The 17,209-nt window shown below is 45.4% G+C and overlaps 2 protein-coding genes across 8 annotated transcripts in view; both read right to left on the bottom strand.

Moving 5' to 3' along the window:
- The window catches only part of SLC39A14 (solute carrier family 39 member 14), a 41,346-nt gene extending 33,080 nt beyond the window's left edge, over positions 1-8,266 (bottom strand). For both annotated transcript variants that reach the window (XM_008522986.2, XM_008522985.2), the window contains exon 1: positions 8,087-8,266. The gene's annotated coding sequence lies outside the window, so the exon portion shown is untranslated. The remainder of the gene's footprint in view (positions 1-8,086) is intronic.
- Positions 8,267-15,049: 6,783 nt separating this feature from the next.
- The window catches only part of PIWIL2 (piwi like RNA-mediated gene silencing 2), a 72,101-nt gene continuing 69,941 nt past the window's right edge, over positions 15,050-17,209 (bottom strand). For all 6 annotated transcript variants that reach the window (XM_008522988.2, XM_008522987.2, XM_070611258.1 and 3 more), the window contains one exon: positions 15,050-16,915. In XM_008522988.2, coding sequence (XP_008521210.1) covers positions 16,759-16,915 — 157 coding nt within the window. In that variant the 3' untranslated portion in view covers positions 15,050-16,758. The remainder of the gene's footprint in view (positions 16,916-17,209) is intronic.

The following is a 17,209-nucleotide window of genomic DNA, read 5'->3' as shown; positions in this document are numbered from 1 at the left end:
GTTACCAGCTTCAAGCCTTGGGTGAAGTCACAACTTCAAGGAGACTTATTTTCCTTATATAGAAAAACAAAGCTAACAGTCCCTCCCTTACGGCAGTAAAGAAAAGTAAATGAGATACTGAATATAAATACAGTGCCTGACACACAATAAACGCTCAATAAATGTCAGTTACTTGGGGGAAGAATAACGTGGAAAGATGTTCATAATATGTTAAGTGAAGGTAAAAAAAAAAAAAAAAGGAGCCTACAAAACTAAGCAAAGCATCCCCCTTTCCTTAAAATATATACATTCACAGAAAAAGACTAAAAATAGACAGCAAACTGTTATCTCCAGGTTGTAGGTTTAGTGGTAACTTCTGTTCTCTTCTTTTTAACAATCCATCTGTATTTTCTACAATGAACATGTACTACTTCAAGAAGAAAGTTCATTTTAGAGTCCAATTAGGAAACGGGAAAGGCTTAATGATGACCAAGTGGGAAGGCTTCTCTCTCTCCTCTTAAATCTCCACATAGAGTCCAGAGGTGGATTCCAGTCCTAAACTGCCCTGGGCTGGACTCCCTCTGTGCATGGTTCTGTAAGGTGGCCGCCCCAGTGAGCAGGGCCTCACCTTAGTTCTCTTGAATCAAGCTTTCTGGGTGAGATCCAGGCATCTGGACATCTAGTTCTGATAGGTCAACCTCACTCTCATCTGGGGCACTGGTCCAACATTTCATAACTGCTCGATTAGACATGGACTAGCTATGACATTCTGTGATTTATCTAAATTCTTTGAAGTCAGTTCCCCTCTCTGCCAAATGGGTACCACCATCTCTGCCCTGCCCATCCTACAGGGAAATTAACACTCAGTTAGGCTCCTTGAACAGAGGCAAGTTACTGGCATTACAATGTCTGAATCGCAGGGCTACAGGGCCTCTGAGGCCAGCTTTATAATTTATACCCACTTGGTTCTCAGATCTGTGGCAACATGAGGGAGCAGGAGCCTGAGGCTGGGCCCTGGCCTCAAGAGCAGCAAAGCTTGCTTTCTGTCTTAGGTCTAAAAAGAACTCTCCCTTGGGGGGCCAGCCCCATGGCTGAGTGGTTAAGTTCGCACACTCTACTTCCGTGGCCCACGGTTTCACTGGTTTGGATCCTGGGTGCGGACATGGCACCGCTCATCAGGCCACGCTGAGGCAGCGTCCCACATGCCACAACTAGAAGGACCCATAACTAAAAAAAATATATAACTACATACCGGGGGGCTTTGGGGAGAAAAAGGAAAAATAAAATCTTAAAAAAAGGAAACCTCCCTTTTCTTTGCAGCTCTGTGAACCAGAGTTTGCAAACCAGAGTTTCCCTCCTCCTGAGTGTACTGGGGGCTGCATAATAGCCCCCAAAATCCATGTCTACCCGAAAACCTCAGAATGTGACCTTATTTAGAAATAGGGTCTCTGCAGATATAATTATTTAAGGATCTTGAGATAAAATCATCCTGGACTTGGGGGGGGGGGGCTCAATTCAATGAGTAGTATCTTTACAAGATAAAGGAGAGGGAGATGTGGACAGAGACACACAGAGAAGGCCATGTGAAGATGCAGGAAGAGATCTGAGCGATGCTGCCACAGCGCAACCAACACCTGGAGCCCCAAGCAGCTGAAGAGGCAAGGCGGGAGCCTCCTCTAGAGCCTTCGCAGGGCATGAGGTCCTGCCGACACCTGGATTTCAAACTCCTGGCCTCCAGAGCTGAGGGAATAAATGCCCGTTGTTTTCAGCCACCAAGTTTGTGGTAATTTGTTACGGCAGCCACAGGAAACAAACACTTAAGGCTGGAATCAAGGCCTGCTCACATATCTAAGGCTATGTTGCTATGGTTGGCAGAATTCTAGCATGACCCCAAAGACCCTTGCCCTCGAGTGGGCAGGACCTGTAAATATAATATATCACTCCTGTTATTATGTTACATTACCTGGCAAAAGGGAGTTTACTGGGTTTAGTTGACCTTTAGATAGAGAAATTATCCTGCATGGGCCAGAACTAATCAGGCGAGCCTTTAAAAGGGCTAGGCTCCTCCTGGCAAAAGGGATTTGAAGCATGGGAAGGATCCAACATGGGAGGGAGGGTAACTTTCCCAGCGTGGAAGTCCAGCAGACACCCATGTAACCAAGTGGTCCAGGAAACATCATCAGTAATAAGACATCAATATCATGAATGCCTTGATATGATGCTCTGAAAAGGATGAAACATCATTTTTGTGATATTCTTGCCAAAAATGTATGACCTCATTTTAAGAAAGACAGAGGAACTGATACACACTAGAGGAAACTAAAGAGAAGTAACAACTAAATGCAGTGTGGGATCAAGCTCGGATCCTGGGACAGGAAAAGGACATAGGTGAAAATTTTGGTGAAATTTAAATAAGACCTGTAGTTAAGCTAATATCGCGCCAATGCTGATTTCCTGTTCTTCACAATTTTACCATAGGGTGAGGGATATAAAAGAACTCTTGTATATTTTTTGCAACTTTTCTTTAAGTCTAAAATTAGTTCAAAATAAAAACTTTAAATAAATAAGCAGCTGAGTAAATTAACAGAGGGTGCCTCAAGCCGCAGGATTACAGACTTTTCCTCCCATGCTTCTTTATACTCCTCTTTACAATAAGTAAGCATTACTTTTGATAATCAACGTGGGAGGCTGGAGTAAGTGGACTGGTGCAAAGGATGGAGATTTGGGGGCCATGAGTTGTTGCAGATAAGGGCTGGCTGGACCCCAAGACACAGGGCCGCTGCAATAGCAGCCTTTGACATGGAAACAGGCAAGAGTTCTCAGAGAAGATCGGCACCTTAGACCCCAGAACCCTTCAGAATTGCTGGTGCCAACCTAAATTTCTATTCAGGTCCCTTTTCTTCCCTCTATCAGCCACTCTGGCCTACGTCGACCACCTGCCCCAGGAATAGACACCTTTGTGCCATTATTCACACAACTCTCCTTGCCAGGACCCCTCTCCCTTCTTCCTAGCTTTCAAAACTTGGCTCAATTCCAACTCTAGGAAGCCCTCCCAGACCATTCCTGCCCCCAATCACCTCACCTTCCTCCAGCCTCCTTGTGTCTCTTGTCTGTTCCACTCAATGGAGCTTAACAAACATCACAAGATAGCATACAACTTTCCACGTGTACTCAGATCATCTCCACACACATTCTACAAGCAGCTTTGGAACAGAGACGGTGTTGTGTCTGTCTGCAGGGAGTGGAAGCTCTCCTAGCTGAGCTCCACTGGCCTGGCCAATCCCCTCCACTCCCTCCGCGCAGCCCTGCAGCAAACAGGCCCCTCCACGGCCGCCAGTCAAGGATGCATGTGCCAAGCGTCTGTTGCGCCTATTCCCAAATCTCTTCATGCAAGTTCTGTTTCTATGATTATAACTTTATTAAATAGTAACTGAAATATAAATGCAGAAAGAAAAAGTTTTGATTTCTAAAAAATTAAACTAAGTGATCTAGAGCAGCAATTCTGAAACTGTGGTCCAAGATGACTCCTGGCGCCACTGAGATCACTTCAGGAGGTCTGTAAAGTAAAAACTATTTTTATTATAATATTAAGAAGTGAAAAGCTTTTTCTCTCTCATTTTTGAGTTTTCTTGAAATGTCTAAGGTAGAAGTTTAGGATATAAACATGTGTTTTCAGAAATGACATGAGTTTGTTCTCAGGACTTCAACTGAGTATCTACTAGCAACCTTATATCCATTATAATCTGTTACCTCATTATCATCTAATAAATCATTTTGATATCCTGAATGTCTGAAAAAATATAAAAACTATGCCATTCTTTCCTTTTTTCATTTTCAAAGTTACTTTTCATAGAAATATTTTTATGTTAACATGTAATGACCTTACTTTTATTATTTTAAATGAATGAATAAATAACTTTTTAAATGTTTTAATTCCTAACATGGTAAATATCAATAGATACAGCCACATAAACAAAAGACAATATTAAGAATCCTAGGATCAAAAAGTGTGGGAATTGCTCATCTAGAAAGATGTGTTACAAACAGGAAAAAAAAAGATTAAATTAGGCGTGTGCAATAAAAAAGGAGGATTCTGCACATGGATCAGTTTGCAGATATCTTTTAAATTCCTGCCTTATTATTCTTTTGAATGAAAACTAATTAACAGATGGATATATCCTTTACCTAGCAATCCCACTGCTGAGAATTTCTTCTATGGTCATACTAGCACATGTAGGAAATGCCATTTGTACAAAGTTATTCACTGCAGCATTGTACATAATGACAAAATACTGGAAACAACCCAAATTGGGGAAGAGAGGGAGGCAACATATGTTGGTTAAACAATTATTGTACTTCCATATTCTGGAACGATATGCAGCTACAATAAAAGAATGATAACAATAATCCATATGCGGATATGGAGAAAGCTAGGACAGTTGCTAGGTGAAACAAACAAGGTGCTAAACAATGTGTCTAAATGCTAACTTGTAGCATTTGTAAAAAGGGGGACAGGAGTCAGATGTGTCACTGTATACATGGTTTGTGTATTTGTGTGTGTATGTTGCTTTTTTACCTGATTTTTTATCCTTTTGATTTTTGAACTATGTGAATATATAGCCTAGTGAAAAAAATTTAATAAAGGAAACAAGAAATCACAGGTGATACACGTAGGTGTGATTTTTACACACAAACATTTTGCAAGTCTAATTAGGGGACCTAGAGACTCAAAGAAAAGGCCTCAGCCTTAAATCAAAAGTTTGCCATATAACAATACACACTTTTTTAAGGTAAAATGAATTGCTTAAAATACAATTTTTTTTTATCCTCAACTTTCAGCTGCTGTTTTTTATTAACCACTGAGTGCACTAAGAGCCTCTAGGTTTCAGGACAGTCACCTTCTCATTCTACTGAGCCCTGGACTCTCCTGGGCCCGACGCTGGAGGACGGAGGTAGGGAGGCCTGGGAACCAGTTGGATGTCAAGTTTTCAAGGCAGGGAGTTTGGTCTCCTGTGGCTGGGCATGCCAGCCCTCCCTCCGGCCTTTGTGAGGGTCCCAGAGGGCCCACAAAGGGCTCTGCCTCCGAATCTCAGCCGGACCCAACCTCTTGGAGAATAAATGGCCACAGTAAGGGGAGAGAGAAGGCAGCTGGGTCTCAGACACCTTGTGGTAAGGCTGCCCTGCTTGACCCCTGGGAAGGCACGAGGCCCTGGCTGGCAGCAGACTCTGGACTCCTTATCTACCAGCATTCTGCCAGCCGCCAGTCCCGAGGACGGAGAAGTCCCACTGCAGACATCCACTGGGTCCATTCTGGGGCCCCAGCAGCATGACCCTTCCTCTCATCCCCTCCCTACCCTCTCACGTCTCCAGGGAGTCTGGAGAGAGAAAGAGGAGTCAGGGACATTGGCTCCTTCCTCTTCACATTTTCAAGGAAAAGACTAGGATTATCAGCAATTTCATCATCACCTTTAGAATAAAAATCGAACCTTTCTTCGGTCTTCTCCATCAAGCCTCTTGGCCACTAGCAAGCAGCGTGACTTGGGAACACCGATTAACCTGTTTAGATCCAGTTTCCCTTGTAAAACAAAGGGGTTAGAATAGAAGATTCTCACAGTCCTTCCAGTTCAACATCCTCCGGTCTGCGGCTCTCCAAGATGCCTAAGCGGTACTGTCTTAGGCATCGAGTGTGAACAGGCTGAATTATTCTGGCAGAGTGGGGAGAAGGAGGACCTATTTTCCAGACATATCCAATCTATTTACAGCACTCCCACTTAGACCGCAAGAGCTTGTACATATTGGACATGGACTGACGTTCCTCTTGGAATAGAGTGGGGTGAGAGCAGGTAGGGAAACAGAAAAAAGGTGGGAAGGGTTGGAAAACAGACCCAACCCAACGACTGATAAATACTGCGCACACACACAGAGCAGCAAACACACGCATTGGCCAGAACTTCCCACCTGTTATCAGCCCAGCAAAGGAGTATTTCCATTACCTGAAGAAATCAGTGTAGTTCACAAAACTAAAGGTGGAAAAAAATCTTTTTCCTTTGCCCAGTGAATCTGTGGAACAATCCTTGGCAGGCTATAGAAAAGAGGCCTACCAAGAAAGGCAGGGAAACTGCATCCCTGTCCCTGCAGAGGAGGTGAATCAACCCTAAGTCTGGCCTCATACCGTTCCTACAACCCAACCTCTCTACCAGCTGCTGGGAGCCCTAAATAATCCACTCCATCCCGTCACTACCATCCCGCTCCAGCATGACAACGACGGTCTAGGCAGCGACAGCATGCCGCACAGCAGAGAGAACAAGCGCACAGAGGTTAGGAAACCTGTCCCTGCTGGAGAGTGACGGGGCCAGGATCCGAACAACAGATTCATCCGGCTCAAAAGCCTGGATGACTTCTGCCACCTTGCCCCATCTCTAGCGGAGTGCTGTCTTCTCTGAACAGAACTCAGCACAACAGTGTGACCTCTCTTGCGGTGCTACCTTATTCTTCACGTAAGGATGTTCTTTCTCCCCAACAAGAGTCTGCAGAAGCCAGGCCCCACCCCCTCTTTGCACTCTCCACTGGTCAGTGCAGACCCAAGCACAGACCAGACACTATAATTACATACTGAAGGGACAAATGACTACTGAGAGCCATGGAGCTCTGGTACCCCCAGAAGCCCACAGTTCTTACTCTTCTCCTTGCCTAAATGACAAGGCCAATCATTCTCTGGTGCCCTCAAGTCATACCTGCAAACCAAGGGCAAGAAGAGTACCACTAGTCCATCCCCTGGCTGCCACACGATTTATGAAAAACTCGCCTCTGAGCTTCTGCACAAGAAACAGAATATGTGATTTTTAATTCTGGCTGCTAAAAGCTATGATTCTGGACATTCTTCCTCTTCCTTCATCAAGTTCCTCTCCGTTTTTATGGCTTTTGTTTTAAGAGGTGAGGATTAATCCCACACACTGTGGATGAGAGACCAGAGATCGAGTCTGACCTTAGCACTAACCCCCCTTCCCAAGGTCCTAGGGCAAGTCAGGAGCAGAGCGGGACAGAAGCCAGGGTAGACAGGCAAGTCCCCACTACATGCTGCTACCACCACCACTCCCAACAGCTGACCCAAGTGGCCTGGGGTTCCCAGGGAAGAGTGACTAAAGGCAAATCCAAGCCCTGGGTGGCTCAGGGAGGCAGGGCCAGGTCAAAGCTGCTCCTGCCCCCAACCCTCTGCAAGGCCCAGAGAGCACTCAGCCCTCTCCAGAGCAGATTCACACAGTCCTCCTGGACGCCCTGGCCCTGGCAGACACTAGATCCTCAAAACAGAAGCCACAACCCACAACTGAGGAAATTTTTTTGGCTCAATTGGATCTCACGGTGAACTGCTTGACGGCTATTTTGTCCCACTGCTCTAACCCACCAAGGGAGGGCAGCCCGAACCAGACCACCTAACTTGTCCGGTACAGACCAAAAACAGCTAAAAAGCCATGCCCACCAGGTAAGGCCAGGCTGGAGTCTGGCTTAGTCCCTCCTTGCCACTCCCCAGCTCCCGCTGCGGGGTCAGCTGGGAGATTTGGGGGCATTTATCTTCAGCTGGGAGGTGGTCTGGCCGGGATGGAGAAGGCAGCACAGTTCCTGGAAAGCAAAGTCCAGACACCAGCGCCCCATCCGAACCACCCCAAGACCTGCCCACCAGATGTGCCCATCTACTCTCTACTGCTTCTATCCTTATGTCCATGGGCTCCGGGAAGCCTCTCTGAGCTTTCTAGCGCGGCTATCCTCGTTCAGGCCACCCTCCTCCTGCTCCCACAGCCCGCGCTCTCCAGCCGAAGGGACTGCGGCTGAGACCTCCCTTCCCTTGCCACCAAGTAACCCCCATCGTGGCACTGAGGCCAGGTGTCGCCTCCATCCAGCGTCCGGGCCGTGTGCGGTTCCTCGGGAGCGCCTCCCTAGTCTAGCCCGAAGCTTCGGAAGCCGGGGCCGGGTTCCTGGTCCTCGGCGCAGCCGTGCTCCCACTCCCACCCCACCCGGTGACCCGGAGCCCTGGAGGCGCCCCGCTCCTCCGCGCGATGCCCCATCCCGGGGGCACTGTGCGGTCCCGGTTCGCGCGCCCTCTGCGTCTCACCTGACGCTCGGGCGGACGCCACCTGGGCCCGCGCAACCTCACAAGCCGGGCCCTCGGGCGGCCCGCGGCGGCAGCGACAGGTCGGTCAGAGCGTCCGCGCGGAGGCCGCGTGCCCTCGCCCCCCTGCCTGCGTCCGTCCCCGGCACGGCGCATGCCCGGCTATATACCCCGCGCGTCAGCGGCAGGCCCGCCCCCGGCCCCGGCCCCGCCCCGCCTCGCCCCGCCCGGCTCACCAGGGCCTGCCACGTGGGGCCCTGCCGGCCCGCCGGCCGCTAGACCCGGACCAGCGCTGGGCTTGCCCTGGCCTTGCGCGGCAAGCCAGTGGCCTATTGCGCCTCGGGCCCCAGGCTGGAACCCTAGGTCGCAGACATCCTAGCTCACAGCCTAGCTCGATCGGCTCCATCTTCTAACCCTTCCGCGAATTCCAGTCTTCATTCACTGAAGCCCCACAGGCTCCTCCTTCCTCTGGAAACCTCCCTCTACGACCTTAACCCCCTTATGTGGGGAGCTCTCACAACTCCATCCCCTAGGAGTAAGACTGCTACTCACCTGATATGAATGTATATATTTTAACACTTCTGCTTAAGGAAAACGCTTCTTTCTTCCCTCCCCAACTCAATTCTGAAATGTACCCTATAAGGGGATGCACCCACAGACGATGTTTCTTCTGCATTTTTTTCCACCAGCCAAAAGAACAAAAATTTCCTGTTCAAGTTCCAAATAAACCATATTACACTCATTTTTCGAACTACTCCCCCAAAACGATCAGGATGTCTAAGGAGCCATACTTCTTAACCCAAAACTGGGAGAAATGTTAATTTTTGCATGAGGAGTGTCCTAGGAGTCTCTCCCAATCCGATCTGGGATAGTCCTATTGAGATGGATATCAAACCTCGGAAATGCAAATTTCTTGAGAAAACAAGCCACCCATTAAACTCCCATTGTTCTGTTCTGCTGGACATCACGATTATTTCCTCTTACAGCTAAGCCAGCTGCCAGCGAGTCTAGGGGACCCGAAGGAAGGGCCTTCGAGCAGAACTATGCCAGCAAGTCCCTGTTCTAGCTCAGTGACTGGTGCCCAGCTGGCACTGTGGCTCTGTGAATTGGCACAGATAAAGAGGACTTCATCTCACTCTGCGAGTCCTGGGGAGAGGAACGCCCATGATGGCAACGCTAATGGTGAAAGGAAAGCAGACAATCCTGGAGCAGGTGGCAGGAAGGATCGGGGGCTCAATGGCAGCTTGTTCCGAAGGACTGGGTAGAGAGGGAAAAAGACAGCACTGATGCAAAGCCAGAGCAGGCCAGATTGTTTATGCCACTCTTGAAGAGAGTGGCTGGGCCCCGTCCTCACCCTGCAATTACAGAGCTCCAGTTAGAGAAGGGGTGGGCTGACAGTCCTTTCATTTTCCAAGTGACTTTGCAGTAATAGTATCTCTTGCGGAACTTCCCTCAGAGCCCCTTCATCTTTGTAAGAACCCTTTATGTTTGTCTGTCATGGTTAAACTCGGAGTATTTTTCAGACATTATGTCATCCACTTGGGACTCTTAACTCCCATCTGCAGTGGGCTGTCAGAAAAGGCCCAGTTTCTACCACTCCTTCCTTTCCTTGCAATTCTGGAAAAGGAAAGAAAAACTCACTCAGAGATGAAGTAAAACAAGCGTGCTTCTAACACATAGAGCTCTGAAAATTATGAAGCCCATAATTACATGTTACAGAGGTGTTAATCTAGTCTTAAAACCGAGGTCCAAAAGCAAGCCCATGGCTTCTCAAGGCACCTGTCAGAGATAGGAGGCGAGGCCGGACAAGACACCCCACCACAGGGCCTACCACAGCCTTCTCACTTGTTTGCAACCAGACCAAGGGTAGAGCTGCCAAAGTCCACCAAAGCTGATAAGCTATCAGTAATCCATTAGGGGAATACAATTAATTATTAACACAGCTCAAAAACTCTTAAGTGTCCATATCCACTCCCAACACAGAATTCTTTAGGTATACCTGACTAAGTTCTACCATGTCGCTGAGTAATACTCAGTCTTTCATGCCTCGTGCCAGCTTGGGGGCCCCAATTCTATCTTTCTCTCTAGCTAATATGCCCTTTTTTCCTCGTATTACCCTATTTCCACCTCCCTTCAGAAAGGTTCTCGATTCTTCTGAAGCATACTTGATCTACCCTTGCAAACTCTGACTGTAACCCACATTAAAGATATTTTACCCTGCAACTCGAGTAAAAATAATACAGCAAACAACAGCTTAACAAGATTTCCTTAGTATATGCAATGTACTGATACTTATATTCTATTTCAAATTTTTTTTTTTTTGAGGAAGATTAGCCCTGAGCTAACTGCTGCCAATCCTCCTCTTTTTGCTGAGGAAGACTGGCCCTGAGCTAACATCCGTGCCCATCTTCCTCTAGTTTATATGTGGGACGCCTACCACAGCATGGCTTTTGCCAAGCAGTGCCATGTCCGCACCTGGGATCTGAACCAGTGAACCCCGGGCTGCCGAGAAGTGGAATGTGCAAACTTAACTGCTGCACCACTGGGCCGGTCCCTCAATTTTTTAAAAAGTAGTAACAAACCCACTAAATTGATTTCACGACCCTTTATTAGGTCACGATCCACAGAATTAAAACATTTTATATGGTTTATGGCACATGCATTTTCCCCTTAAAATTATTTCATTTCTATCTCTAACTTCCTTATTAGACCTTAATCGATCTTGATTGCCAAAGATTTCTGTATATACCTCCATCCTCCATAGAATATCTTACACATAACAGAGTCTCAATAAATGTTTGTTGGATGAATGAATAGACTAGCTCACTAAAAGTTTGATGTTGGGCAATATTTAGGAAACTAAGCACAAAAATCTGACATTTTTGTGACTGCTATTTTCCTTCTGCCAAAAGATTTGCAGACAGATTTCCTGTAGCTGAACTGAGTGGAACAGCCTCAGGAAAGAAGCCAGAGAAACAAGACCCCAGCCCTGAGCGTGTAAAGGGGTGGGACCCAGACTCAGAAAATCAAAGCCCCTCTGTGGTTTGCGTTAACAAAGTAGGCAACTTGATCAGCAGGGTGAGGCAAAGATCCCCTTTCCACTCCCCAGCTATTGGACCAGCTTGAGAAAGACTGAGAGAAACCAATGATCAGGTTTCTATGACAATTTCAAGGGAAAAATGAGTTTTCCATGTTTTGGCACGGCTTAATGAATTTAAGAGGATCAGAGTTCCAGAATGTAAAGGTTCTAGTTTACCCAACATCATGTCAGAGGACCAGCACCCCACACTCAGTCAGCCCAGAGCTAGACCACCTTGAGAAGCGTCAGGTGTTTCTGTTATCCTCTGGGTCCGCAGACAAGGAAGACAACTGGGAAAAAGAACACTTGGTTCAGCGCAAGTTATCTGTAGGAATTTGTCCATTTCATCTAAGATACTTAATTTTTTGGCATACAATTATTCTTAGTGTTTCCCCTAGAATTCTTTTTATTTCTGTAAGGTCAGTAGTCCCCTCTTTCATTCCTGATTTTGGTAATTTGAGTCTTTTTTTTCCTTGCCCAATCTAACTAAAGGTTTGCCCATTTTGTTAATCTTTTCAAAGAACCAACTTTTGGTTTCATTGATTTTCTCTACTGTTCTATTCTCTTTTTCATTAATTTCTGCTCTGATCTTCAGTAGAAAAGTCATTAATGTAAATGAATGTTTAGCTGAGAACAGAATTCCAAATTGACACTGCATTTTCAATTTATTATTCCTTTTGTCTTCAGCATCTGTTGTGGTTGATGAGAAGTCCACTGCTAGTTTGATTGCCTGTCAGCATCTCTTTCACCACTGGCTGCTCTTCTCCGTCTGGTGTTCTGTAGTTTCACTACAGTACATCTAGGAGTGGATGTGCTTTGCTTTATTCTCAATGAGTTTCTTCAGGTGGAAGATTCGTGTTTGACTCTAGTTCTGGAAAATTCTGTCTTTGTATCTTCCACATTGTGTCACTCATTCTATTTTAACCTGCAAGAACTCCTATTAGACAGGTGTTGGACCTTCTCATTGTCTCCTCTCTCTTCTCCCCCACAGCTCCCATTTATACTTCTCTGTGCTGCAATCCAATTGACTTTGCATTTGTTTCTGCAGGGCTCAGGGCTCTCAGCAGTCTGAGCCAGCCTTCATGGTAATTTTTCAGCTTGTGGTCCTTCCACATGCTAGTAATTTAGATTCAGACTACATACACCTGTACGTGGCCCAGGCATGGGGATGCTTGTGAATGCCTTTTTACCCCTAAGTTTCCTTGCTGCTACCCCAGGATGGTTGGCAGGGACTCTCTATTCCCCTTCCAGGCCCAGCTCTCTTCATCCAGGAGGCTTCTCTCCAGCAATCCTGCGCCTCATAGAGGCTGAGGTCACTTCTTCTATCCTTACCTGGAGAAAAACTCAAGTGCCCTTGCCCCTGCATTTTGGCCATAACCCTGGGAGCTATGCTGGCATCAACTATTACCACTCTGGCTTCCCTTTCTTCCTTGTACCTTGATATTTTCCTTCCTTCCTTCTTCCCTCCCTCCCCTCCTTCCCTCATATCCATTTCTCCCAAATTCAGTTATTTAACAAAAAATTTTTTCTATTGTGGCCAACGTTTGTCAGTATGGTTACCTCAGTCTGCCATGTTGCCAGAAGTCTCCCTAGTTTACTCATTAAAAAAAAAGGAAAAAACATTTTACTTTTTAGAGCAGTTGTAGGTTCACAGCAAAAGTGAGCAAAAGGTAGGGGGCCAGCCCAGTGGCACAGCAGTGAAGTGCACAAGCTGATTTGGATCCCGGGTGCAGACGTGGCGCCACTCGGCACACCATGCTATGGCAGGCATCCCACAAATAAAGTAGAGGAAGATGGGCATGGATGTTAGCTCAGGGCCAGTCTTCCTCAGCGAAGAGAGGAGGATTGGCAGCAGTTAGCTCAGGGCTAATCTTCCTCAAAAAAAAAAAAAAAAAAAGAGCAAAAGGTAGAGATTTTCCATATACACACAGAGCCTCCTCCACTATCAAAATCCTCCACCAGGATGGTACATGTTACAACTGATGAACCTACACTGTCACATCATGATCACCCAAAGTCCACAGCTCACATGCTTAGTGTTCCACATTCGATGGGTTTGGAAAAACATACGACATCTATCCACCACTACAATATCATACAGAACAGCTTCCTTGCCCTAAAAATTCTCTGCGCTCTGCCTCTTCATCCCTCCCTCCCTCCCCCTAACCCCTGATCCCTTTACTGTCACAGTTTCGCCTTTTCCAGAAATGTCTTATAGTTTGAATCATACAGTATGTAGCCTTTTCAGATTGACTTCTTTCACTTACTAACATGCATTTAAGTTTCCCCCAGGTCTTTTCACAGCTTGATGGCTCATTTCTTTTTAGCACTGAATAATACTGCATTGTCTGGATGCACCACAGTTTATCAATTCACCTACTGAAGGACATCATGGTTGCTTCCAAGTTTTGGCAATTACAGATAGCGCTTCTGTAAACATCCGTATGCAGGTTTTGTACGGACATTTTTCAACTCATTAGGGCACATGCCAAGGAGTGCGATTGTGGTAAGAATATGTTTAGTTTTGTAAGAAACTGCCACACTGTTTTCCAAAGTGGCTGCAGCATTCTGCATCCCCACCAGCAATGAACGGGAGCTCCTGTTGCTCCACATCCTCACCAGCATTTGGTGGTGTCAGTGTTTTGGATCTGGGCCATTTTAATAGGTGTGTAGCGGTATCTTGTTTCAATTTTTAATTCTTTAATGACATATGATGTTGAGCATCTTTTTTTTTTCTCTGCTTTTTCTCCCCAAATCCCCCCACAACATAGTTGTACGTTTTAGTTGTGGGTCCTTCCAGTTGTGGCATGTGGGCCGCCGCCTCAGCATGGCCTAATGAGTGGCCGTGTCCATGCCCAGGATCTCAACTGGCAAAACCCTGGGCCGCCAAAGCAAAGCGCATGAGCTTAACCACTTGGCCACTGGGTCGGCCCTTTGAGCATCTTTTAATATGCTTATTTGCCATGTGTATATCTTCTTTGGTGAGAAGTCTATTCAGGTCCTTTCCCCAATTTTTAATCAGGTTCTTTGTTTTCTTATTGTTGTGTTTTTAGAGTTGTGTATTTTGGGTAACAGTCTTTTATCAGATATATCTTTTGCAAAAATTTTCTCCCAGGCTATGGTTGCTTTCTCATTTTCTTGATTTTCCTCATGTTTTAAAGAAAGAAAATAAGTCCAGACAGAAAAAGTTCCTAAGAAACTCAGATAAAGCTAGGTAGAGAGCAACAAAGAGAACGTAGGTCTTCAATAATCTCGTATCAATGAGAAATTTCAGGCACAAATTTTAACATTTTTACTATAAAGCACTAGTCAGTTATAAAACTGATTCCTTTTTCACACCACTCAACAAAATGCCACCCAAGTGAAAACGACCCTGTAACACTGTATAGAAATTGGGTTCTTTCTAGAGTGAGTTCAAGACACACTGAATCATTTAGGAATGGAGTTTCTAAATAAATGGAAAGGGATCTAGTGGTGACGCAAGATGCCAGGATAATTTGGGAACATATTTTTAAGGGTTATAGACACACCATGAAGTATATGCAAAGAAGGGCAAGCATTAGAAAAAGGGGAGGGCCACCCTTGGGAGATGGCTCTCACACAGGATAATAGAAATTGTTGGATGGGAAAAGAAATTTTTAAAAATGAGACAAAACACATATGCACGTGCGCGCACACAGGCCTCATTTGTCCCAGAAGTAAGACTGTTAGTGCCTTTTCCAAGAAATCTCACTACCCAGGTGACAGTGAAATTACCCAGCTACTAATAGTGGAGCTGCGTCTTGCATGCCAAGTAAGAAATCAGTAATTCTAACAAGCGTTGCGGCTCTGTGAAGGAGAAGAACCATATCAACATATCAACGAACTATCTCAAACACAACTACACATTTATACAGATTGTTTTTATTTTCCACCCTGTGACCCAATCATTTCACATTAAGACCAAAAAACAAGGCAAGAAAACTAGGAATAAACAGCGAAGAAATTTTTGTATTATATTCAAGTATTTGTCTTTTCTGATTATATAAGAGAAAACGACTATTAGGAAATCCAACTTCAAAAGAGAAATTCAAAATACTCCCAAAGAGAATCAGAAAACTGATCTGTTAAGCCAGGGGCCAGTGATCCAATCTGGTTGATTCAGTGGTTTTTAAATTCCAGGTCTGAGCCTTACCCTGTGTCCCGCACTCCAGACGAAACCAGAAGTGCACACTGAGGACCAGCAGCCTCAGAGCTCCTCAACCTCTGCTGGGCGCTGTCTTCTAAGGAGTTTTAAGCTAAAGTTTCTCTTCTCACACACTGTCACATAAAATGGGAATTTCTGCTTCGTCCCCTCCCTGCCGTCACACCAAAAAATAAATAAATACATACAAATTTGAAAAGGTCAAATAAAACTGGCTTTTGAAACCCAGTTAAAGCAAAACAAGACTGAATTAACTCTGAAGGGACTGGAAGAAGATTTTAAAATGGGGAAAAATAAACGCAAAAAAACAGCGCTTCCCCAAAACACTGAAACCTACCGGCGTGGTGACAACTTTCTAAACTGAAATGTCTGGACTTTGGAAGAGATGTCAGATTTTCCAAAGCTGACTTCTGGAAATCTTAACCTGGATTCAGAAAAATTCCTAACAAAATGAGCCAACAGCCGGGAAGAGGTTATTGAGCAAGGGAAATGAATGATTCAATTTACAAACATATATATATCAACAGACAAGAAAGCCACACACCTGGGAGAACGGTTCAAAAAAAACACCCATTCATGAACCTTCCTAGCTGTTGGATTTCACATGTGATTCTTAATGTAGAAACTGAAACTTACTAAAGATCAGTAACAAAGAGCAAAGGGGTGTGTGTGTGAATGTGCCTGCATGTTTGCAGGGGTGGGGTGTGTTTAAAGAAATCAACATGGTATACTGTAAAGCAACTGGAATATACAGAAAAAATTGCATCCAACCTCTCTCAGGAGGCCAAGCAATAGCTAAAAACCCTTTCAAAGCCAGCTCAAGTCACCGGTGTCAGAAACTCAGTCCCCAGAGATCAGGGCAGGAGGGGCCTGATTATGCCACCAGCTGGTTTTACTATATGACTTTCACACTTGCCAGCAACAGCAATATCTTAAAAACTTTGCCTCACAGGCCTTTTTATTACCTTTCCCAGTTGCCCAAGTAAAGTTAACTCTACTTTAAGAAACTTGCATGACTTCATTCATTATCACCTCTGGTGCCAGAAATGGGAACTGCTTAGTAAGCAACGTTTAGAGGTGTAATTGCTGCTTTGGCAGGTTTCTACAGCTCCTGTTGGCTTGGAGGCTCTTAAAGGTTCTCCTGTATTCACCCACTCCCACCTACGCAGTGGCAGTACTACCCCCATTTGCTCTACAAAGGCAACAACAAGGCAATTTCCAGCTCACACTTAGAATGGAACTCGCTTCTTGGTGCTATGTATTAAAGAGAAAAAAACAGAAATCTTATTCTACTGGGTTGGCAAAAGGGAAAACACCAACACAAAACTCCGTCAGTCTCTGCTGACCCCGCATGAGTCACGGCTGCGTCCAGAAGTCTGCTTCCTCTAACTAGCCTACATCCTGGCTGTCCTGTCACAGGAAGAAGAGGTTCTCACACAGCTGGATGGCTGGTTCATGATGCAATATTTGTCCCGACAGGAAAGCCAGCTTGTGGGCATACTTGCAAGGAGCTGGAACTCTGATGGTACCAGGCCAATTCCAGTACATGTGGCATAGTTTGAAAGTCAACCTGTAGGCCAAGAAGAAAATACAATCTTATTACTCTCCTCCTTCAACCTGGGCATGATTAGGGACTTCACAGGAGTGTGACACACAGCATACTTCCCAGCAAGCTGGGAGACTGTGGAATACATGATGCAACTTTTTGCAATCTTTGTTTTTAAGTGAAATTGTTTCTATTTCCACTATTTGTCGAGGATATGGGTAAATTCCCTCTCTTTAGGTGTCCCTGTTTTTACACTAAAACAAGGAAAACAACAAGGAGTACCTTTTTTCCCTCAAGAAAAGACTGCAGAAAGTTTAG

Source organism: Equus przewalskii, chromosome 2, assembly GCF_037783145.1.
Source record: "Equus przewalskii isolate Varuska chromosome 2, EquPr2, whole genome shotgun sequence".
Lineage (NCBI taxonomy): Eukaryota > Metazoa > Chordata > Mammalia > Perissodactyla > Equidae > Equus > Equus przewalskii.
This window is presented reverse-complemented; position numbering and strand designations above follow the sequence as displayed.